Below are 25486 nucleotides of genomic sequence, written 5' to 3'. Positions count from 1 at the left end.
GATGTTCAAACTATATATTTAACAGTTTGATTTTGGAAATTTGTAAAAATACATACAGTTATATGTATATGTATGAGATAGAAGCCACAGTATGAAGAATAATAATCTCTAGACCAAGAGATTAAAGAAGCAAAATCAGAAGTTTAATTGGCTTTATATTTAGAGTCAATAGGTGTTAATGAGAAGGATGACATGACAACTCCATTTTAGTTTTGAATATTTATAATTATATAACATTAGTGTTGTTAACTGAATATAAAGGATTATATATTTTATTTATTTATTTATTTATTTTAAAATAAATTTACTTATTTTTGGCTGCATTGGGTCTTCGTTGCTGCGTGCGGGCTTTCTCTAGTTGGGGCGAGCGGGGGCTACTCTTCGTTGCGGTGCGCGTGCTTCTCATTGTGGTGGCTTCTCTTATTGCAGAGCACGGGCTCTAGGTGTGCAGGCTCAGTAGTTGTGGCTCGTGGGCTCTAGAGCGCAGGCTCAGTAGTTGTAGCGCACGGGCTTAGTTGCTCCGTGGCATGTGGGATCTTCCCAGACCAGGGCTTGAACGCATGTCACCTGCATTGGCAGGCAGATTCTTAACTGCTGCTCTACCAGGGAAGTCCCAGGATTATATATTTTAAGTGGGCCCATGTGTGAACCTGTTACTTAGTTTTTTCATACTTGAGTTAGTAACTTTTACTCAAGTAATAAATATAATTAAATTTATTCTCTTATTCAGAGTTCATTTTATTTATTTATAAATTTTATTTATTTATAAATTTTATTTGTTTATTTATTTTTGTGGTACGCGGGCCTCTCACTGTTGTGGCCTCTCCCGTGGCGGAGCGCAGGCTCCAGATGCGCAGGCTCAGCGGCCATGGCTCACAGGCCCAGCCGCTCCGCGGCATGTGGGATCTTCCCGGACCAGGGCACGAACCCGTGTCCCCTGCATTGGCAGGTGGACTCTCAACCACTGCGCCACCAGAGAAGCCCCAGAGTTCATTTTAAAAAGTAAAACTTAGTGACTGCCTCTCATATATAAAGCCAGCTGCTAGGTCTTCTGAAAGATTCCAAGATAAATGGCTTCTTTATTCAGTGATGGCTTCAGAATGTGTTTTTTATTATAACACAAATATTTTTGGTTATTTTTGTGTGTTATGACAACACCAATTTGAGTGTAAATAAATGTTATAATGTTTAATAGATAGATAATCGTTGACATTAAAATGGTTTTATATTATATTTCTGCCATAGAAACTAGAAGCTGATACTCTTGAAGTTAAAGCAAGCAAGGAGCAAGCTTTGCAGGATCTACAAGAGCAAAGACAGCTGAACACAGATTTAGAGCTTAGAGCCACAGAATTGAGTAAACAACTTGAAAAGGAGAAAGAAACGTAAGCTAAACTACTTAAGGGAGAGGATTATAAACTAAGTTTTATAAGATTTCAATTTTGCTATCACAGTGTTTAAAGATTTATTTGATTCTGTAAACTACTGATATTAATGTGAATGAAAAATAAAGCCATCACAGTATGGTTAAATAGGAGGGCTTGTGACGAGTCACATTTCAGTAGACTTTGTCTTTAAAGGCCAAATACAGCACTCTGAGTTGGCAGACTGGATCTGTGTCAGGATGGTGAGAGTTTTTGACTCTCAGTAGTAAAGATGGAAGCTGAGAGCCTGGGAAAGGTATTCAGTACCTTTCAGGGAAATGAAGTAAAACCCATCAAAGTTGATGATAGTTAAATTGTTTTATACCTTCATGGTTTCATCCTTGTTTTGGGAGTGATGACAAAATGTTTTTGTTCTCACATCTAGTAAATTGGGTCCTGATATTGTGAACTTGAGGATATACAGATGCATTTTGTGCCTCAAGTGGCATTTCTTCTCTTAACATCGTCATTTCCAGTGCCTAGGTATTTGGGGAGTACCTCTGATCCTTTGTATCACCCACTGAGTGATTTGTCACCTCTGGAACCCAGTCATGTGTCTGTGAAGATGACCTTTGAGTTGGTTCTTGTTCTCTTTCCCAAGGCCCCCTATGGGCCTAGTGGTTCTTTCCATTTCTACTAAGGTTTTTTAAATTTTTGCCTTTATACTTTATGCAAACATTTCTTATGTGGGGTCCTGCATTTCTAGAGTACTACCTAAGAAAGAAGGGCTGGGTAAACACATCTGAGGTTTGACTAAACCTCACCCCTGGTCGTAGGACTCAGCCCAAAGAACAGGGTACAGAGCTCCCCTTTCTCAAGGGCCACCTTCACTCTGCATGCAACTCTTTCCCTCCAAATTCCATCTTATAATGTATTTTCATTACTCTGCGGTTTAATGTATTTTCAAATATCCTTTGTGATTTCTTTGATTTATGGGTTACTTAGGAGTATATTGTTTACTATTCAAATATTTAGGACTCTTCTAGATGTCTTACTGTTATTCATTTCTAATTTAACTCCATTTTGGTAGGAGAACATACTCAGTAAAATTCAGACATTTCAAATTTTCATTTAGGGCACAGTGTATGGTTTATCTTGGTTAAGTTTCCATGTGCACATATATGTGTTTTTGGGTAAAGTGTTCTATAAATATCAGTTAGGTTAAGGTGGTTGATAATGTTGTTTTAATCTTCTATATCCTTGCCAATTTTTTTCTCTGGTCATTTCTGTCAGTTTCTGAGAAAGGGGTGTTAAGGTTTCCCAGATTGTGGTTTTATTTATTACTTACTTAAGTGACTTTTTAAGAAATAAACTAAGTTTTACAGTCACTATGCAAGTCTTTATTTCTTTTATTTTTTTTGTACTAAAGAATTTTTTATTATTTTTATGTCTAGAGGATTGTCATGAAATGTAAAGCCACTAATTTAAAATATTTAATGAGATGTGTCTCAAAGGGTTTTAGTGTAATAGAAAACAGGCATATTTAAAATAAAATTCTATATGTATTTGTGTGATATATATATACAAGTTTCAATATAAATAGGGATCTACTATTAACTTTTTTACATAATAGAGAGGTGGTATAGATATAGATAGATATCAAAACTGACTTTTTTTAACATCTTTATTGGAGTATAATTGCTTTACAATGGTGTGTTAGTTTCTGCTTTATAACAAAGTGAATCAGTTATACATATGTTCCCTTATCTCTTCCCTCCCTCCCACCCTCCCTATCCCGCCCCTCTAGGTGGTCACAAAGCACCAAGCTATCTCCCTGTGCTATGCAGCTGCTTCCCACTAGCTATCTGTTTTACGTTTGGTAGTGTATATATGTCCATGCCACTTTCTCACTTTGTCACAGCTTACCCTTCCCCCTCCCATATCCTCAAGTCCATTCTCTAGTAGGTCTGTGTCTTTATTCCCGTCTTAGCCCTAGGTTCTTCATGACATTTTTTGTTTTTTTCTTAGATTCCATATATATGTGTTAGCATACGGTATTTGTGCAAGCCTTTATTTCTGTTTGCTTTCTTTGATTCACATAGTCTTATGATTTTATAATAATTACTTATGGGAAAGTTAAGTAGCATAGTAAATATATCAAGTCCCAATTTTAGGGTTGCTTGACAGGGATTTTAACTATATTAAATGGTAAAGTAATATTAGTACAATGACTTTTCTATTTAGACCTTTAAAAATCCATGAGGTACAGGATCCTGTGAATGTACCTTCATATGTTCTAGCTACTTTTTCGAAAGTAAAAGTAAGTTTCTGGGACTACAAGTTAGAAAACTTCAAGGTATAGATGCAGTTCTGGTATTGTATTAATACCCAACTTCAATTATGTGGCTGGTACATTTTTTAATAACCTCTCTTTAACATATTGTTGAATTTATAATAAAGTACATTGATAGTAAAGTACATTGGAAATAGTATGCATTCTAGAAATATTTCTTTGCACTTGGTTTCATTTTCACTTTAAAAAATGGTTGATCTTTAATGTGTTCTTTTCTTTTGATAAGTAATATGCATAATTTTATTCATTTTATGAAAGCAAAGTCTTTAGTTTAACTTCCTTAAAACAATATCTTCATTTCCTCATTCTTATAACTTTTTTTTCCTGTTTTAAAAAATTGAAGTATAGTTGATTTACAGTATCATGTTAGTTTCAGGTTCTTGTAACTTTTAAATTCATTCTGGTGTAGAAAACTTATATTAAAGGACAAATGATAATTCTTTTATATAATCTGCTAGGCTCTAGGATTAAAGTAAATTTTTGTCTTTCCTCCATGTTTGAAATGAAATATTTCTTCTATTTTTTAACTTTATTTTTCCTGGTTACCTTATGTGTTTTCAAGTTTAGGACCTGGCAAACACATAATGTGTTTTAGTTTTTCAAGGAAAGAGGTAGAGTTCTCTGTGCATGGGGGCTAATGTAATAAATAGGTTCTTTAGGGTACATGGGAAAACATTTCTGGCTGTCATACACTAGAGGGTTTGCTATATGCACAGATTTATTTGGGGATACACTGTGGTCAACAAGACTGGATTAAGTCATGGGCTTAGATGGTCTTGGCTTTACCACTAATTTATTGGACTTGAGGAAAATCATCTTCATCTGTTAAATGATTGGATCAGATGTTCTAAGGCATTTTTCAGTTGTGTGTTTTACGACATTAAATTATTGTTTTTACTTCTTAACTACACAAGAAAGTTTTAAAACTCAATAATTTATTAATTTGGTAAATTATGCATTATTAAAGAAACTGTTTCTTAAATATTTAGAGTATCCAATACAAAGTTGGATCTACAGAAGAAATCTGAAGCGCTTGAAAATATTAAGCAAATGCTTACCAAGCAAGAAGAAGAAAAAAAAGTCCTTAAACAAGAAATTGAAAATTTAAGTCAAGATGCAAAGATGCAGCACAAGGAATTGAATAACAAAGTTCACACAGCAGTAACAGAACTACAAAAAGTGAAGATGGAGAAAGAAACTCTAGTAGCAGAGCTTTCTGCAGCAAAAGAGAAATTATCAGAAGTTTCTGATTCTTTGAAGAACTCCAAAAGTGAATTTGAAAAGGAAAATCAGAAAGGAAAAGCTGCTGTATTAGATTTGGTTAGTTGTTTATGTTTACTGTCTTAGGTAGAAGTGATTTTTATTTAAAATGTAGTGACTTTTCTGCTTAATTCACTGTTGACTTTTCACCCTGCATTTAAGTGATTTTATGTGTTCTTAGAGGAAAGGAATTGGGATTACTTAACCTGAGAAAAAGATATTGGTGTTTGTGTGTGTAATTTTCCAATGGCCCAGAAAATTTTCAGTTGAGTATATAGTCTTTCTCTATTCTGGGTCTGGTGCTAGATTTGGGAAAGACTACAGCATGCTTGTCCTCAGGGACACTTCCACAGAGAATATAGCTACTAGTTGAAATGTTTTTCACTTGACTATAAAAAAAAAAAAGAAGAAGACCAGAAAGATCTAAATGACTTTTAACTCTGGTGCTATAAACTTTCTTAATTCTTTATTCAATTTTCTAAAACTCTAGATAATACCATGTCTTAGAGATACTGTAAAAAATGTTTAAACTATAGAGAAAAAAAATCTGAGTCTCAGGAAATGCGTAAAGAGGAATGTATTCTCAGAAATATTTTAACCCAGAATAACACAGAATAGCAGCAAAAGTAAAATTCTTTTGTTCTCAATATTAAGGTCAGTGAAAGTGTTGAGTAGCATAAAAAACATGATTTTCGTATGTTACTTTTATGTTCCTTTCTGTTTGGAGGAAACATCTATCTATACATCTTCCCACTTAAGTTATATGTGATTATTTTTATTTGTTGTTTCAGTACTTTAAAAAAATTTGCTTCCATTTTTTGAAGCCCATTATTCTACTTTTAAAATAGTATAAGTTAATTAATTCTGTGACATTAAAATGTGGTTTCCAAAGTATTCTAAAATCTTGTCTAAATATTATCTAAAGTATTTATTGTGACTGTTGGTTGATAATAGAAACTCTTAGCCTTTTCCTCTCCCTCCCCATTTACTGCTATAATATTTGTCTGTTTTTATTATTGAAATGGATGATTTTGTCCCATCTTAAATCATCAGTGATTCTGGTTTATTTCCTTGTGTGGATCTTACTGAGATTGTAAACCAAAATTCTTAAATTCACTACAAGTATTTTCTGCATAATGTAGTTTCCATTTTTTTAGGAGAAAACGTGCAAAGAATTAAAGCAACAACTTCAAGTACAGACAGAAAGCACGCATAAGGAACAGAATGAACTGAAAAAGTCACTTGAAAAAGAGAAGGAGGTAAGAGTTTTTTTCTATACAAAAAATATGTAAAGCATAATAAGGTCTTTATATTTTCAAAATATTTTCACAATACTTAAATCAAAAGAAGGTTTTTTCATTTGTGTTCTACCTACTACTAAAAAGATTTAAGCTAGTTTAATAAAAGGCCCAAAATAATATGGATAAAAAAAAGTCTTAATAGATTTTCCATAGAAATGACATTTTAAGGGCTCTTTATTTCATGGACATTTATATTAATGGCATATTTGATAATGGTTGTATAACAATTAAGAGATTTTTCTATGATTAACGCTTCTATTGTTCTCCATCAAAACAAACAAGCAAATGAGGAAATAAATGGGTATAATATATATTGTTATTCTCTGAAGACATATCTCTAGCAGCTAGAGTCCAGGCATGTAGCTTTCTAGAGATCAGATTTGATAAAGCAGCAAAACATGGTCCTGACAAGTCTTTAGTGTGATTGTATTCTGGTTGTTGATTGAAAGAAGACACCCGTGCTTTATATGCCAGCCATGTAAGTGGTAAAATTATGGAGGTTTAATACCCAAGCTGTGAATCCAGATTGTGCAAATTTATATCCTGACTGTGCCAATTATTAGCTATGCTGTCTTGCCTTGTCTTAGGCAGATGACTTGATCTCTCTGTGCTCCAGTTTCCTCAGCAGTAAGATGGGGCTAATAGTAGAATCTGTGTCATAGGATTATTGCAAGAAATAAGTGGGTTAATATATTTCAAAGTGCTCAGAATACCAACTGTAACAAAATAAATGGTCAAATGTTAGCTATTACTTTATCATTGGTTATCATAACATAATCATCATTATTAACACTACCTGACTCCTGTTTTGCATAAACATATTTCCCTTTGTATTGGAGATAAGCTGAAGCATCCATATATAGCACTGAAACTTTTTCAAAAGTAACTTTGAATGGTCAGATGCTCAAATTAGGTTCTTAATGAAATATGCATAAAATATATAAACATGACTTTGGCTGGAAGGGTGGGAGGTAGTGTAGTTCACCTTGGCCACGGAGGAACCTCAGTGTGACTTCTATATGATATCTAATTTTGAACAGAAATATATCCTAGTAGATTGTTAAAATAAGGTAGTAGCAAAATATGCCTCAAATCTCTAAATGAGGAAACTATTGTGTGGTATAGTTTAGTGTCATCAGACAGATACTAAACATATTTGCCAAAAATTACCTTGGTTTTATCACAGTTAATATGAAGCTATCCTTTCTGATTCACTGTGGCCAACAGGCTCATTTAGCATTTAAAAAAAATTATTTATTTTACTTTCTTTGGCCCCACTGTGCTGCTTGCAGGGATCCTAATTCCCTGACCAGGGGTCGAACCCAGGCCTGGCGGTAAAAGTGCCGAGTCCTAACCACTGGACTGTCAGGGAATGCAGTTAGCATTTTGAGAATATTCAAAACAGTAGACATTTCAGCAATCTAAAGATTGATGTTGATTTTCCCTTTTTCTATGATATAAGGGAACACTAATCTAGTTCATTTGCAAGCTCTATGCAAATGTATAATTATAAGTTAAAAAGGAAGGCAAGATTAAACAAATATTGAAGATTAATCCAGCATGTCATCCAGTAGTGAATAGTGTCAGTTATGAAAGCTCCATGAGGGTAAGGATTTTTCTTTTTGGTTTACTACTGATTATTTGTGGCCAATAGACTCAGTAGCTTCTACTTAGAGTAGTGCTTGGCATGAATAGGTACTCAACAAATGTGTGTTGCATGGATAAATGAATGCTAAACAGGTTTTATTTTCTTTTAGACTTCTCATCAGCTGAAGCTGGAGCTCAGTTCAATGCAGGGGCAAGTCATACAGGCCCAGAATAGTTTAACACAAAAGGAAAAAGAAGAACAACAACTTCAGAGTAACATAAATGAGCTAAAGCAATTGACTGAACAGAAGAAAAAGCAAATTGAAGCACTCCAAGGAGAGGTTAAAATTGCTGTTTCACAGAAGGTAGTGATATATTTGTTTACTTTTTATGGGAAGAAAAACTTTGCAGTTAAAATAACAATATGATAGTAACACAAGAGTTACAACAAAGAAAATTTTACATATGCTCAAATTCTTTTCTAAGTTAAATGTATAAATGCACTTAATTATATGACTAAATATCTATGTCTGGATTTCCATTCACTATAACCATGTTGTTAGATGATTCTTATTTGAAATTCTAGCACTAATCATTTGTCTGATAGGCATAAAACTACCTTTTTGTAAAATAACATATAACTAACAATGTTAAGAGAATAATTTATACATTTCTAGTGTATTAGAAAATTTTACAGGTATTTAAAAATAAATTATCCTCATTAAGGGAATATGATCAAGAACAAAAATCACAGATTGAGATATATTTAAATATTCAGTAGTATAGGTTTCGTATAGTTATAATTGTTTGGTTTTTTAAGTTATATCATAATGGTTTCCATTTCCAAACCTATCCTGATTTATTATTAAGCATCCATTCTTCATCCTTAAGTATGTTTTAATACTTGTCCAGACTAAGAGTTGATAAAAGTGGATTGAACTTAATAGTTGAACAAAATGAGGTTTTCCCCACTGTTGGTGTGTGCATATTAATTAGTTCATGGAGAAGAAAGATATAAGATCCCTAGTATGTAAAACAAGCAAAATATGTCATGTTATTAATAGTTGGCTTGTCACATTACTAGAGGAAAAAAAAATTAACCCCACAAATACATATTTTATGTTGACCACTATTTTTATAACTATTATTATGGCCATTTTACAGAAGAGTAATTTTCTAATAACACAAACAAGAGCAGACAAATTTGTCTATCCTTTTTTTGTGTTATATATAATCATACATCAGGATATAATTATCATAGTATGTATTTTGTTCTATGATTTGATATCTTGAGGTCATTTTTTCCCAAAATCTATTAGCCTCATATTCAAGTTTTCCTTAGATCTTCATTTTTATAACAGTATGACTTAGTAAATTAAAAAAACCCAACAACTATTTTTAGCACATTTTCTTTTTTATTAAGTTATTAATTATAGTAAGATTTCTTCCAGATTTATGATTAATATATATTGCCTATACTTTGCATGGCTTTACTGGATGACACCTTAAGGATTTTGAGATTCAGAGGAAATGTTCTTATTGGTAGTTGTCTTACTTGGGACTGTTATAACAAAAATACCATAGACTAGGTGGTTTAAAAAATAAGCATTTATTTCTCACAGTTCTGGAGACTGGGAAGTTTAAGATAAAGGCACTGGCATATTGAGTGTCTGGTGAGGGCCCACTTTCTGGCTTGTGGACAGCCGTCTTCTTGCTGTATCCTTATATGCTGTATCCTTATATGATTGAGATTATCTCTTGTGTTTCTTCTTATAAGGGCACTAATCCCATTCACGAGGGCTCCACCCTCATGACCTAATGACCTCCCAAAGACTCCACATCCAAATACCATCACATTTGATCTAGGCTTCAACATGAATTTGGTGGGGGGGTGTCACAAACATTCATAGCAGTAGTTCACTTGTGTCAGTGTATGAATGCTAGAAAAAGGAACACCTTTAACCTTGGGGAGGACAGCATTTTGGGGGAGTGTTGGGTGGATAGCCAGTCTCTGTAAATTAGACTTGGAATTTGGAGTACCTAGAGAATCACTGAAAGGCAAGAATTGTTTGGTTTTATTGAGGAGCAGTGTACTATCATGGAAAAAAGATAAATTTTAGAGCCAGGCAAATTTGAATTTAAATTGTGACACACATTAGGTTTATGGTCACAGGAAAGTGATCTATCTTTCTGAGCTAAATAAAATAGGGTCATAGAGTTGTAAAGGTTGAGATAATTTGAAGCAATTATACTTCAATAAAGATCTATTAAAAAAAAGATTGAGATAATGTATTTAAAGTACCTAGTACTGTGTGTGCCCAGTGTCATGTGGAAGCAAAATAGTTGTTGGATATTATATATAAGTTTAGCAAACTATGATCTAAGAGTGTCATTTTGCATGGTAAACCATACAGTGATGGTCTCTGGAAACTTTTCACTGGGCCACAGTGAAATAGGAAAAACAAGGATAAAGTTTAAATGGGTATAGATGTGTATGAGTACACACACACAAACACACACACCCCAAATACATTTATATCTATATCTATCTATCTATCTATCTATCTATCTATCTATCTATATGAAACACACATATACATACATTTTTTTAATGTGATTGTGATTGTTTGGGAGTCACAGGTAAAGGATCCAGCACGAGTATATAAGTCATCAGTTCCTGTACCAACCTTATTTGAAATCTAATGTGGGAATACAGAATGAATAGGATATGGCCCCTATTCTCAAGTAGCCTATAATTTAATGAGGAACCAGGTATGTAGGGGAAAAGAAAACTGTAGTAAAAAGGAGAATGAGAAAAATTAGAACTTAATGGAAATTTTGACTGGCTTTCTAGAGGAGCTAGCATTTGAACTGTGTCTTTGAAGACTATCCTAATTTTGAAAGATTAAAAAAAAGAGGAAATTAGATATTTCAAAGGAGAGGAAACAATATTAGCAAAGTTTGCAAAACTTAAAAAAAATGTCATTATAGAAGATTTGCTATTGGAATACCTCGTAAGTGGAGAAGTGAGGGGAGATAAGGCTACAGAATTGGATGAAATCAGATCACAGTAGATGTTGTATAGTTGTTTCCACTTTAAATTTTTAATATTGGAAGACTAAAGGTAAAAATCTTTAGAAGGGAGAAATGTAGTCAGACCTGTTTCAGAGCAAAACCTGATAAGCTTGTGAAGGATAAATTGTAAATGATTGACCCTCCTGTATTCTCCTTTGGAACTTTGGGTTTACTTCTGTTAAACCCATTATCAAGCTGTTACATTGATCTTTTTTTTTTATTTTCTTTTATTTAACTTACCCACTAATAAATTTGAATTCCTCAGTCAGAGAACTGTGTTTTCTAACAAATAAGCTATCAATGATTTTTTTAAAAATGAATGAATGAATCAGCCTGTCATTTAGAGTAAGAAAAATGAAGGCCCAAATATAAACCCAGAGGGCAATTATGATCAGTGTTGAGACTTTGTAGAGGGCTTATTTGAGCCATAAAGGTGATTGAAGAGAAAGAAAACTAGATTTGTTGGTGGGGGGGAATGTTAAAAGAAGTAGTATTCTACCAAAAAAAAAATAGCAGTGTAGTCTTCAACACGAAAAACAATGTCCAGGAATTCTTCATCGTGAAGACTCTAAATTGGAGGTAATGTGGCATGTTATCAGATAATGTGTGTGGTAATGAGCCCCCTTCCCTCCATAGGCAGTTAGCACTACCTCCTGGCAATCTGCCTCCTAGCTCTCTTGAATCTATCCCCTTTTCTTATTTCCCAACTGCTACAGTCTTAGTCTAGGCTTTTTTTTTCTCTTATGTGGACTATTATAAGAGTCTCTTAATGGATGTCCTGGGCTCTATTTGTCCACCTCCCATCTGTTTGTCATTCATTCATTCAAGAAATATTACTAGGCACCTATTCTGTGCCATGGACACAGTTCTAGGTGGTGGTGTAGCTGTGAACAGACGAGGAACCTATTCTCATGGACTTAAACTTTCTTGGGGGGAAGGAACTTAAACAGGGTGATGTGCAAGACAGTGATGGGACAGAGCCCTACTAAAAGGTTGGGTGATCAAAGAAGCCCCTCTGAAGAGGTCTGAGCTGAGACATGAAATACAAGCGCTATCCATATAGAGGTCGGGGCGGGACAACTAGTGCAAAGATCTTCAGGCTAGAACAAGCTTGGTATTTTCTAAAAACGGAGACCAGTATAAGTTAAGTATAGCGGAGAGAGGAAGAGCAATATGCGATGAGCTCAGAGAAGTAGACAGGGGTCAAGGCATAAACATACAAACTTGAAGATTATAAGATAACAGAGAACGATGTATTTTGTTCAAAGGATAATTAGAATCGATTAGGAGATTTTGAGCAGAGAATGGTGGGATCTGACTAAAGGGACATAAAGGAGCAAGCAGGAAAGGCATTGAAAAACTATTGCAGTAGTCTAGAAAGTACAAGATGATGGCATGAACTAAAGTGTTAACAGTGGATGATTTGGGAATATCTTTTGTAAGCTGAGTCATCAGGACTTGCTGATAGGTTAGATGGTGAGAGATGATGGAAAGAGGAGTCTAGAATAATTCTAGGTTTGTGGCTTGTACAAGTGGATAGATGGCCATTGGATAGATGGCCATATTTACTGGGGGAAGTAGCATGTTTTTGAGGAGGAGGGTTGCTGTCAGGAATCAAGATTTCTACTTGAGATAGGTATCTATCAATCACTCAAGTGAAGATGTTAGGGAAGTACTTGGATATAATGAGCCCAGAGTTCAGGCAGAGAGGTTGGAGCTAGAGACATAAATTCAGGAGTCAATTGTAAATAAACAATATTTTTAAAAATACTTTTTTTTAACTTAACAAGGATTTATTCACAGGAATACTTGTAAGTAGAGAAAAATAACAGAAAAGCTAAACAAATGAAATGAAGAGGATCCAAACCAACTTTCACTTGTAGCTTTTTACTTGCACCCTGTGTGCATGTATCTAGGGCACAGAGGGCCACCAACATACGCCAATACAGTGTAGGAACCCTGCATTACGTCCATTAACTTAAACATATCTTTAAGATCATGCTTTGAACAAAAAAAGAAAGCTTAGAAGGCAATATGTTGAGTGGGAATAAACATTGAAATATAGCAATCATGTCTTCAACTTCTACAATTGTCTTTATGTGCCAACTAACACTTATGCAGCCTCTTACAGATCTTTTACTATGTAATTTAAGTTTTAGAAGTTTTGATAAAATCACTAGTAATATATAACCATGCAGAAAGCACATCACACTGACAGCACAGAGGCAAAGATTTTGCACAGATATATCTGCTTTCCACATTGTGCAGGTTACACACAATACAATATCAATCTTATTCCTAACAGATCCTAAAAAGATATTTCAAGGCCTAGCTGTAAACTACAGTACTTTATATTCTTAATAAAAATGAGTCTAGTTGGGATCTTCTAAATAGAGACTGTATATAGAATAAAAGAGGGCTAGAGAGTGAACCCTGGGGTCATACAGTATTGAGAGATCAAACAAGAGAGGAGCTAGTAAAAGATTTTAAGATGGAATGACCATTGAGGTAGGAGGAGAACCTAAAACACAAGATGTCCTGGAAACCAGGTTGAAGAATGTTTCTAGGAGGGGGCATCATCAACTGTTTGAAGGATTGCTGGGATGTTCAATGAGATGTGGACAAGGACATGAATATTGGATTTTGGAACAAGGGGGTCGCTGATGACTTCAACAGCAGTTTCATTGAAGTGTATTTATTTTAAAAGCCAAGTGCTTCTTTTCATGCTACGCTCACATATATTTTATTTATGTCATAATTTGTGCATATCTCCTGAATCTTCTTAAAGACTGAAGGTTTAGAGTTTAGAGGAGTTGCACCTTTGCAACATTTTCTTCTCTTCTTCTGCCTTGAAGTTAATAAAGATGATCTGTAAAAATTTCTTAAGTTATTCTTGAATTTCAAGGAGTAGAAACAGTATACTTCAACTTAGTAATGGCTTTTTAATTATTTCGTGTAGTAATTTCCCATAGTTCAACCTTAAATTATATCATCTTTTAAAGCATACAGCACTGTATCTTCCATTAGAATGTAGTTTACTTTCAGTCTCCTGAGACCTTGGTACTTGGGAATTCTCAGTGAAATTTTTTTTTCTTTATTTAATTGCTTTTTCATTTTTTGTCTTCTAAATTGGGACTTGTTGAATTTTGTAATTCTTTAATTTTGTAACTATAAGGTAAGTTACACTTTATTAAAGTAGAATTTTAGGGCATAACTACAATTTAGTTTGTTCTTAGGAATCTTAGTTGTGTGGATTTCATTCTATATTTGTAACTGGTTTTTGGTATGCATACTGTTTTAAATAACTATTGTATGTTTCAGACAGAACTTGAGAATAAACTACAGCAGCAGTCAACACAAGCAGCAGAGGAACTTGCAGCAGAGAAACAGAAAATATCAGTGTTACAAAATACCTATGAAAAAAGTCAGGAAAGTCTAAAACAGCTTCAGTCTGATTTCTATGGGAAGGAATCTGAACTTCTTGCCACAAGGCAAGATCTTAAGGTATAGTGAATTATATTATATCATAAAAACCAATACGTTTATAGACATTCATTAAATGATTGATTTGAACCCAAATGGGCACAGGAATGTTAGTATTTGTGGAATATCATGCTTGTTTTCTGTTGAATAATTATATTTGGAGAAACATGCTTTTTAAATTGTTTTATATAACAAAATATATATGTAAATACAGGCATTTAAAAATAACATCTTTAATAGAAATAATTTGGAAATTGTTAATTGCTACCTTGGCTTATCTAAGGACTTTGCTGTCTTTATGTAAAAAAAATAACTTTTAAAACGGACTGCTGTTAAAAAAATCTAAGGAGTTTTAAATGTAAACCACTTGTGAAAGTGCAAGCAATTTTACTGTTGCTTGTCAAACAATATTAACTTTAGTTTTATATATTAGTCAACTTCCCAAGACTACTGGAAGGCATAATGATTAAAATTAGATTGTAGCTCTAAGTAAACTTAACCTTAATTATCTAAACATATACGGATATTTTGTCCTTGGCCATACTGTTTGATTAAAGTATCATTTTTACTAAAATGAAGGCTATGGAAAAAGGGTAAACAATTTTTATATAGCATTAAGGTATCAATTCTCTAAGGGAAATGGAACATTTGTATTCTCTAGCTGAAGAGTTAGCCATTTCTCTTTTTTTTTTTTTTTTTTTTTTTGCGGTACACGGGCCTCTCTCTGTCGTGGCCTCTCCCGTTGCGGAGCACAGGCTCTGGATGCGCAGGCTCAGCAGCCATGGCTCACAGGTGGAGCCGCTCCGCGGCATGTGGGATCTTCCCGGACCGGGGCACGAACCCATGTCCCCTGCATCGGCAGGCAGACTGTCAACCACTGCGCCACCAGGGAAGCCCCAGCCATTTCTCTTTTTTGTCATAGTGAAATAGTATGCTTTTTGATTCTTTCCTATGTTTGGATTTTTGTTTCTTTACTTAATTTAAAATGCCTTATTGAAAAGTTCTGTTGAAAATCACAGAATATTTTTATATATAATATACATAAATATACTATGTCTATACTTTATTCATAGGCTGCTATAGGGAAGGCTTTATGAAGGAGGTAGGACTTGACCAGGTCCTGAAGGATATAAGAATTTGAATACACAGAGAGTCCTGAGAAAGACCAGTTCACTCGGGCACATTTGAGAAAAGGTGCAGCAGTGGGAACCAGCAAAGCCAGGAGGCAGTCACCATAATTGTCTTGCTAGAGTGCTGGTTTGTGTTTGGAAGTTAAAGTTAAAAAGGTTGGGATCAAACTGTGAGGTATCTTAGATGCCTAGCAAGGACGACTGACTGGACTTTATATTGGGTTGGGGGGCAGGGGGATGAAGAGTCTAAGCAGAGGAATAAAATGAAGAAGATATAATTTAGGCAACAACCTGGAACTGGTTTATAGATAGCAGCTTGGTTTGGATCTGGCGTAAACTAGTGCTGGGGAGATTAGTTAAGAGGCTGTCTCCCTTCCTTCCTCCATAAACTCCAGTAATCTAGCTGTGAGCTGATTAGAACTGGAGTTAAAGAGGATGGAACAGAAGAGATTAATGGGAGAGAGAATATGAAACAAAAGGGCTGAATAACGTACAGGGTGCAAGGAAGTGAAGGAATGAGTGGTGACTAATGATCTGACAAAGAAACAGAGATTGGGTAAAAGAATTTTCATAGGGCCAAAGGTAGATATTTTATATATATAAAGTTCACAATTAGCAAGAGTTCTTTTAAAAAAATACCACCTGACATTTAGAAAGTGTCTTACTTGCTATATTCTCTAAGTAGCTTTAAATTATTATTAGTTTTCCCTGACAATACTGTTGAAAGTCAGGGAGGGTTTGTGGAAGAGTCTGGACTTTATCCTAAAGGCAGGAGGGAACCACTGAAAGGATGTGCTCAGATTTGTATTTTAGGCCAATAACTGGCTGCAGGAGAAGGAATGGACTGTAGGGGAACGTGGCTGAACGTTGGGATGAGAGAGGAGACTTTGTGGTAGTCCAAGTGCGGATGGTGGCGGCTCGGGCTGGTAGTAGTAAGGATGCAGAATGTGCATGAATTCAAAGGACGTTGAGGTGATAGAGAAGATGAAGCCTAATGACTGACTGTAGAAGTTCCATAGAAATCACGATTTGTCTTCATATGGATGTATTATTTACCCAAGAGCATAACACAGTAATAAGACTTAGATCTTTTAGATCGGTATTTTTTTCATTAAGCCAACAATTATTTTTATTACGCCCGAAAGCTACATCATGTTCTAATTTTATACACAAAAGAAAAATTCAAATATAAACATGGGCAAGAAGAGAAAGACAGAGGGATACGGCTGTTGTGGAGTTTAACAACTGTTGAGAGGCCGTGGATAGACTCTCTCTTCAAAGCTTCCTTTTGCAGATGAAACTGAGGCCCTGCTTGGTTAGTGACAGGCCTAGTGTTTGCATGATAACAGAACGATGATTGGATCTCAGCTCTTCTGATTCATAGCCCTTTTTTTCAAAAAAAATAATTAATTAATTTGGCTGTGTTGGGTCTTTGTTGCTGTGCGCGGGCTTTTCTCTAGTTGCGGTGAGTGGGGGCTACTCTTCCTTGCGATGCGTGGGCTTCTCATTGCGGTGGCTTCTCTTGTTGCGGAGCATGGGCTGTAGGCGCTTGGGCTTCAGTAGTTGTGGCACACAGGCTCAGCAGTTGTGGCTCTCAGTCTCTAGAGCGCAGGCTCAGTAGTTGTGGTGCACGGGCTTAGTTGCCCTGCAGCATGTGGGATCTTCCTGGACCAGGGCTCGAACCCATGTCCTCTGCATTGGCAGGTGGATTCTTAACCACTATGCCACTGGGAAAGACCAGTAGCCCTTTATTGTTTTACCATCATTTCACTAGAATTTTTTTTATAAAATAGGATATTGACAAATATAAAATAGGATATTGAAATTTTTTTATAAAATAGGATATTGACAAAATATCCTATTTTATTTTTTTATGAAGTAGGATATTTGGAAGTTAATCCTTCCAAAATGACAGGTATCTGAACTACTTAAGTTAATTTTTTAAAAAAGAAATTCCTAGGAAAGTTCAAATATTTATAGGCCAGAATAAGGGATCAGCCATTCTTTTTCTTTTGCTTCAGTGATCATTATATGACCTTATGTATAAGAGAGAAAGGGAGAGGTTCAGAACCTTGCAACATGACACCTAAGTCAAGGCTGCCATCTGTGGGCTGACGGTTTATACCAAGACACCAGTAGAATGGAAGACCGGCTGGCTTGATCTATGCCTTTAGCCCCATCTGCTGGATTATTTATGAAATACTAAAATTTGTTGACTGGATATTTCAAACTGGCTATGCTGTGTGCTATTCTTTGTTTTCCAGGAAAGGTAGAAGTGGCGTTTAACTGTAAATTTTGCACCTTCAGTGAAGTGAAAATTCTAGGATAAAAAGTTTAGAATTAAATGTAAATCTTCTTAGCCTAGTACTGTTCTTTATGTCATTTCATCAAACATCAAGAAAAAGTAATAACTACAAATTTTAAAGTTTTATTTTGAAAAAGGGAAAAATTGTTGAACAGACCCCCCCCCAAAAAAAAAAACCCACCAATAGCTACCACAGAACAGTGCAGAAAATCTTTTTTTTTTTGCTACATTACTATAATGTGATTGGGGTATTCAGGATCAGGGTTGGTACTTGATCTACTCAGGGATTTGCTTATTCCAGTGGCAGTGGGTGGGTTAAAGATAGCCCCAGTGAACCATCTAATGGAAGAGGGAGTTCTCCAAGGGAAAAGATGTTGAGCAGATGAAAATAATATAGTCTGAAGCAAGAAAGATAAAAGGAAAATTTGAAACGGCAGTATACTGCTGAATGACATAGATGAATATTCAGAGGCAAGGTAGAACAACATGTCTTGGCTCAGAAAATAGTGCAGATTTTGAACTTGACTTTAAAGATTTAGTCACTAGGATTTTGTGAGTTCAGAATTTTATAGGCTGTTATTTAAACAATGGGCATTTTGGAATTCTGTGGTCAGAGATTGGGAGTATTCTTGCTTTTAGGCTCTAGCAAGTGTTGGTATTCTTTAGCATTAGATCAGGACCTCTGTTACCGAATTACAATTGCTATAGACAGTATGGGCTAGGCTTTGTCAAATTTTATTCTTTTTCTCTGAAATCACTCTCACCTTTTGTGATACTTAGGTCAGTTCCCACATGCCCACAAAGCCTTCTTTAAACATTACACAGGGAACACTCACACTCGTTTTTCTGAGCATTTGGCACATAGCAAATGCTCTAATACACTGTACCACTTCCATTTTATACCCTGGTTCTGTTTTCCAGGCTATATGGTCAGCTTCTTTAAGTCCAGGACCATCTTTTATCCTCCTGTCTACCTTAGTAGTATATTCAATTAAAGCTTAGCTGCTTGATTAGTAAAGGACTAGATGACTTTAAGTCTTCTCCAAAAAGGAAGTCTTAGTGTTCTACTGGAAGCTATTGAAAATGGAAATTTGATTTATTTCAGAAAAGACTTCTGAACTGGGTTATTTGTAAGGAATAATCTCTTTCAGGAAGCTTAAGTAAAGCCCTTTAAACAAGGTTTTCATTTATTCATTTATTTTTCATCGATTCTTTATCAAATGCTTACTATAGCCAAGCCTAGAGAGCAGTGATTCCTCCTGAATTGTATCTTCTGCCTTTTTTTCAAAGAAACTGTATCTCCAGAATACGAAAGATAAACTTCTTCTAGATGGTGGAAGAGCATCTTAGAGTTATTTCCCTTAGCAGCTGAGAGTGGCAAGGTTCCTGCCATTTTCCATTCCCCACCTGTTACCATATCCACCTCCAAATCAAAACCTAATGAGTCAAAAAGTTGCTCTTTCCCCCAGCTTCAGCTTCTTGAAATATTTGGGCCTTCTAACAGTTAGTAACTATGGACTGTGTTAACTGACAGTGCTACTCTACCACATAGATGAGAAGTTAAGAGGATGGGGGTGATGGCCTTGTTAGAAGTAGAGCCTCAGATGTCTGGCTGACTTTCCTCTTTTAGTTCACATAATCAGGTTGGCAGATTTGAAATACATTTTTTCCCCCAAGACAAAAACCCCTTTCTATTAAATAAACCTTTTAGAATGTCAAGGGCCATCACAGATCCTACAAAACATATATGCGTATATAATGTCACGTTTAAGTATCTCTTTTTAAATTGCTTTTTTCCCATGTCTCCCTATATCTTCTCATTATATATATGTTCTCTGAGTGTGTTTGATATGGTTCCTACTTATTTGATATTCTTCGTATCACTTAGATAGTAGATACTTACAGATTATTTCTAGAAGCTTTGGAATTGCTTCAGTTTTATTGAGTATTTTATACTTGCCTATGGAAAATACTACAAGTATTTTGCATAGGCAAGAGAGTTATCTAGCATTCTTTCTCTTTTACATCATCTTACTGAAGGGCATAACATACTATCTTTTTTTAAAAATCTTTTTTAACATCTTTATTGGAGTATAATTACTTTACAATGTTGTGTTAGTTTCTGCTGTATAACAAAGTGAATCAGCTATACATATACATATATCCCCATACTCCTCCCTCTTGCGTCTCCCTCCCACCCTCCCCTCTAGGTGGTCACAAAGCACCGAGCTGATCTCCCTGTGCTATGCGGCTGCTTCCCACTAGCTATTTTACATTTGGTAGGTGTATATATGTCACTGCCACTCTCACTTCGTCCCAGCTTTCCCTTCCCTCAGCCCCCGTGTCCTCAAGTCCATTCTCTACATCTGAGTCTTTATTCCTGTCCTGCCCCTAGGTTCATCAGAACTATTTTGTTTTTTAGATGCCATATATATATATGTGTATTAGCATACAGTTTTTTGTTTTTGTTTTTTTTTTTTTTTTGCGGTATGCGGGCCTCTCACTGATGTGGCCTCTCCTGTTGCGGAGCACAGGCTCTGGACATGCAGGCCTAGCGGCCATGGCTCACGGGTCTAGCCACTCCGCGGCATGTGGGATCTTCCCGGACCAGGTCACAAACCCATGTCCCCTGCATCGGCAGGCGGACTCTCAACCACTGCACCACCAGGGAAGCCCCGTTTTTCTTTTTTGACTTCACTTCGTATGACAGACTCTAGGTCCATCCACCTCACTACAAACAACTCAATTTCGTTTCTGTTTATGGCCGAGTAATATTCCATTGTATATATGTGCCGCATCTTCTTTATCCATTCATCTGTCAGTGAACACTTAGGTTGCTTCCATGTCCTGGCTATTCTAAACAGTGCTGCAGTGAACATTGTGGTACATGACTCTTTGAATTATGGTTTTCTCAGGGTATATGCCCAGTAGTGGGATTGCTGGGTCATATGGTAGTTCTATTTTTGTGTTTTTTAAGGAACCTCCATACTGTTCTCCATAGTGGCTGTATCAATTTACATTCCCACCAACAGTGCAAGGGGCTTCCCTTTTCTCCACACCCTCTCCAGCATTTATTGTTTGTAGATTTTATGATGATGGCCATTCTGACTGGTGTGAGGTGATACCTCATTGTGGTTTTGATTTGCATTTCTCTAATGATTAGTGGTGTTGAGCATCCTTTCATGTGTTTATTGGCAATCTGTATTATATCTTCTTTGGAGAAATGTCTATTTAGGTCTTCTGCCCATTTACTATCTTTATAAAGTATATTACTTTCCACTATGCTTATGCATAACTGTTATGTATAACCGTTAACTATTATGTTTCTGTTGAAATTTGCCAAAATATGACATATAATAATTTGGGGAAATTGTTTTTATAAGTCTGTAGAAGAGAAGCTTTCTCTAGCACAGGAGGACTTGATTTCAAATAGAAATCAAATTGGAAACCAAAATAAATTGATTCAAGAACTGAAGACCACCAAGGCTACTTTGGAGCAAGATTTAGCAAAGAAAGAACAGCAACTGAGGGAGCAGAGAAAAGCACTACAAGATGCACAGAAAGAAAAGGTATTGTATTTTCTGACGAAATCTAGAATCTTAGTATTTAAGAATCAGCTTTTTCTAAGGGGAAGTAGGGGTGTAGTTTATATAAATGATGCTAAGTTATAAAGTTGAAAGCATTGTATTATGACCAATACATTTAAAGATCAGTTAAAATTTTATATGAATGAGAAATTCAAATTCTAGGAAACATTTTATTTTTGGTTTCATAATTGAAATTTTCTATTTCCATCAGCTGATATTATTCTGAAGTGTACAATTCCTGAAGTTCTTGGTATATTTTATTTGTGCAGCTCCTGAATTATGTTTTTTTTTTTTTTTTTCTGCACTGTGTGGCTTGTGGGATCTTAGTGCTCTGACCAAGGATCAAACCCAGGCCCTTGCCAGTGAGAGCTGTGGAGTCCTAACCACTGGACCGCCAGGGAATTACCTCTGAATTATCTTTAATTTAAAAATTGGTGGATGTTTTTGTAGCGATGGCACTGGTGAGGCTGGCATGAAATTTATGATTTGTGCCTCAAGGTTAGAAAATTCTGACAGAACTATAGTTTAGAGGCCTTTAATTACAAGGGCTTTAGATCAGGCAGATCTTGTGTTAGTTTTCTGGTTCTACTTTTAATAGCTTATTTAACTGCTCTAAGTCTTTGTTCCTTTACCTATAAAATGAGGATTAAAAAGAGCTACCTGGCATAGAGATTAGGTAATATCTACTCCTCCTCCCTAGGTGCCCTATATAAAGATAGTGATGATGATAATAAGCATAAGATGGTAGTTTTAGCTAAACTTTAGCCAGGCACTATTAATTTAATAGTTACTGTAACTGTTTAATCCTTATAACCATCTTATTGTTCGTACTGTATAAATAAGGACACAGAGGCAAGAGAAGGTAAATAATCTGCTCAAGTTAACTAAGGTGGAAGAGGCAGAGACAGTCATAAATAGTAGCAGTCATTGTTGTTACATTAGTTTGAAGTATTTACTTTAAAACTTTTTTTAATAAATCATTTTTTCTATAGTCACTGAAAGAAAAAGAACTAGTAAATGAAAAATGTAAATTGGCAGAGATAGAGGAAATTAAGTGTAGACAAGAAAAAGAAATTGCTAAATTGAGTGAAGAACTCAAGTCTCACAAGCAAGAAAGCATAAAGGTATGTGAAGATAATCATTGTTTTTCCTTTTCTATTGTATTAGTGTTGTTAAGATTTGTGTATATATACATGTGTGTGTATACACACACATACACTTTATTTATTTTAGGACATACTATGTGCCAGGCACTTTGTTTTGCTGTTTTTTTGACAAATACTCTTGTTCTCACAGTGCTCGTGTTGCATAATATCCATACACACATTGAAACTATGTTACCCTTGTTTTCAAATTACTGAATAAAGCAAAGTAACCCTGGAAGTTTAGATTTTGTTGAGGTGATAATTGACAGAGCTATCCATTATATGTAAGAGTTTAGAATTAAGATTTTAAGGGATTCTGTTTTTTTAATCGTTTTTCTTCCTAAAATCCTTTAATAATCTGTTGTTTAGAACATTTTTCCTATCATTAGCATGACTGGCATGCCACCTGAAAAAATTAACTGCTTATAATTTGCTTTGTAAAGTGTTTGTAAAATGTCATTTTCTTAGAGAAAGGTTGGATTTTCCCTTGAGTGCTCTCATAATACCTCTTGTCTATCAGTATACTTGCCATTTTGCTTTATAATTACTTACCTCTTTATGTCATTATGTTCTTCCAGACTGTGACTTCCTTAAAGCAGGGAATGTATATAATTCATCTTTATATATATCCCTAGAACCTAACTGTGTGATGCCTAAATGTTGAACCAATAAATGCTTCCTAAATGAAGAAAGGGAAAATAAGGGGTAGAAATTTTTCACATAATTTAATCAAAACATATGCATGCAAAGCATCACTTGAATTTAAATGATTGTTGAGCAGGAAGTACATAATATTTCACCTTTTTAATCAACTGTTTGAAATACTGAACTTTAAGACTCTTGTAAGAGGCTAAAACTCTTTGTTTATATTGTAGTAAGTTGCATAAATTTCAGCTACTTTTTTTTTTTTTACTATAAAGGATGATTTATTTTGGCCTTACTTTCTCATAGGAGGTAACAAATCTCAAGGATGTCAAACAGCTTTTGATTCAGCAGAAATTAGAGCTTCAAGGGAAAGTAGATTCCCTGAAGGCAACCCTTGAACAGGAGAAGAAAACCCAGCAAATGCTAAAAGAGCAGATGAAAAAGGCAGAAGATGAGCTGAAGAAAGAATTTATGGAGAAGGAAGCTAAACTGGTAAGTTAGTGGTGGGAGGTGTGTTTTGTAATTGATTTTGTAAATTAATCCAGTAAAAGAGGATTTTTCTACTTAAAAGTTGTCATTCAAATGCTCTCCTAACATTTAATTTTTGATTTAAGACAAGAGATCTGATTTGTTTAAATAGCTGACATGTGATTGGAAATATTCTGTGATTATATTTTGGTTTATATAAGTGAAAATTCAATAAAACATGATGGAGGGGGGACACTTTTAGTGCCAGAAAAACAAACAAACCTATAACTGTGTAGATTGAGGTAAATGGCATGAATGCTAATCATGTTAAACTCATTTGTTTGGTCAAACTGACTGTTGATAAGGGGGAACGGAAACTTCAGTTTGGAATTACAATGACCAAAGTCTACTTTTCCTTCCCTAACTTGTGCATGCCAAATGGGAAGCATCTGGCTTTCCTCTGTTGAATTAAGTCCAGATATCCCCAGATAAATTGACTGCTGAATGTTTTCGATGAAGAATTGCAATTTCAAGTTCACACAGTGATTTGAAGTACTGTTTTTTTGGCAGGTTGATAGAGACAAAAGGATGCATTTGGAAGTTGAGACGTAAGAAAATGCCAGCTCTGTCTCCAGGGCACCTTGCTATCCCTAACTGTGTGTTCTTCCCCTGCCCTAGTGGAAAAAAGGAAAATCTCAAATTGCCTTACCTTAGTTTGATTTTATAAGAGGCTTGCTGACCACCATTTCAGTGTTATGACCATTGTCAGTTCTAATTACACAGATGTTTGTGGAATCAGTTTTATTAGTGCCTTCTTCCCTGAAGAAGTAATGTTATTTATATTGCCAACATTTAAAATTCAACACCTAACCTAAATTTTGCACCACTTTTGTAATAGGTTTTTTACCCACTGTTTTTCCTTTTCTCAGCTTTCCGAAATAAAAGAAAAAGAAGTAGGAATGAAGCAGCATGAAGAAAATGAGGCTAAACTTACCATGCAGATTACAGCATTAAATGAAAACTTGGGCACCATAAAGAAGGAGTGGCAGTCCAGTCAGCGGAGAGTCAGTGAGCTTGAGAAACAGACGGACGACTTACGGGGTGAAATTGCAGTATTGGAAGCAACGGTTCAGAATAATCAAGACGAAAGGAGGGCGCTACTAGAAAGGTGGTTGATGTCTAGTAAAATTAGTTTATTTCCATGCTAAGTGATAAAAAGGTTGTTGTATTCCACATTTAAAAAAATAGAAGTCTTGAGAGAAGTGCTCCTGCAGGTATTTAAGTAGCCATTTAAAAATTAACCCTTACAACAGAGTTGAAATTAATGTATTATGTTTAAAGTTACTAAAGTAGTTCATTATCTGTGTTCAGGAGAGGGTCTTTCATGATGTTTTAAGAGTGAATTGTTTTTGCAATCTATTTCAGGTGTCTTAAAGGAGAAGGTGAAATAGAAAAGCTTCAAACCAAAGTACTAGAACTGCAAAGAAAGCTGGATAATACAACTGCAGCGGTGCAGGAACTGGGCAGAGAGAATCAGTCCCTTCAAGTGAGTCACCTGGTGTATGAGGCAGTTTTTTAGTCCAGAATTTACCTCTTAGTGAAAAGTATATGTTCAGCATGAAAAAAAGTCTCGTATTTAATAATACTTTTGAATGGCTACTGCCCGTCTAGCAGTATTGCAAGTATTACGGGTAATTAAATATAAGATTTAAAGAACTCATCTGAGACCCCAGTGATTAGAGAGCCACGTCATTCATGAATTGTCATTATTGGGAAGAGCACA

The 25486-nt window shown here is 35.3% G+C and overlaps 1 protein-coding gene across 4 annotated transcripts in view; it reads left to right on the top strand.

Moving 5' to 3' along the window:
- EEA1 (early endosome antigen 1) overlaps positions 1-25486 on the top strand; it is a 525485-nt gene that overhangs the window by 495054 nt on the left and 4945 nt on the right. For all 4 annotated transcript variants that reach the window (XM_082635349.1, XM_082635350.1, XM_082635351.1 and 1 more), the window contains 10 exons: positions 1246-1385; positions 4707-5037; positions 6135-6236; positions 8036-8230; positions 14262-14444; positions 21242-21427; positions 22438-22569; positions 23542-23727; positions 24633-24871; positions 25129-25249. In XM_082635349.1, the coding sequence (XP_082491475.1) occupies positions 1246-1385; positions 4707-5037; positions 6135-6236; positions 8036-8230; positions 14262-14444; positions 21242-21427; positions 22438-22569; positions 23542-23727; positions 24633-24871; positions 25129-25249 (1815 nt within the window). The remainder of the gene's footprint in view (positions 1-1245; positions 1386-4706; positions 5038-6134; positions 6237-8035; positions 8231-14261; positions 14445-21241; positions 21428-22437; positions 22570-23541; positions 23728-24632; positions 24872-25128; positions 25250-25486) is intronic.

Source organism: Mesoplodon mirus, assembly GCF_964341445.2.
Source record: "Mesoplodon mirus genome assembly, chromosome: 11".
Lineage (NCBI taxonomy): Eukaryota > Metazoa > Chordata > Mammalia > Artiodactyla > Ziphiidae > Mesoplodon > Mesoplodon mirus.
The sequence above is the reverse complement of the archived record's forward strand: the minus strand, read 5'-3'. Positions and strand labels throughout refer to the sequence as shown.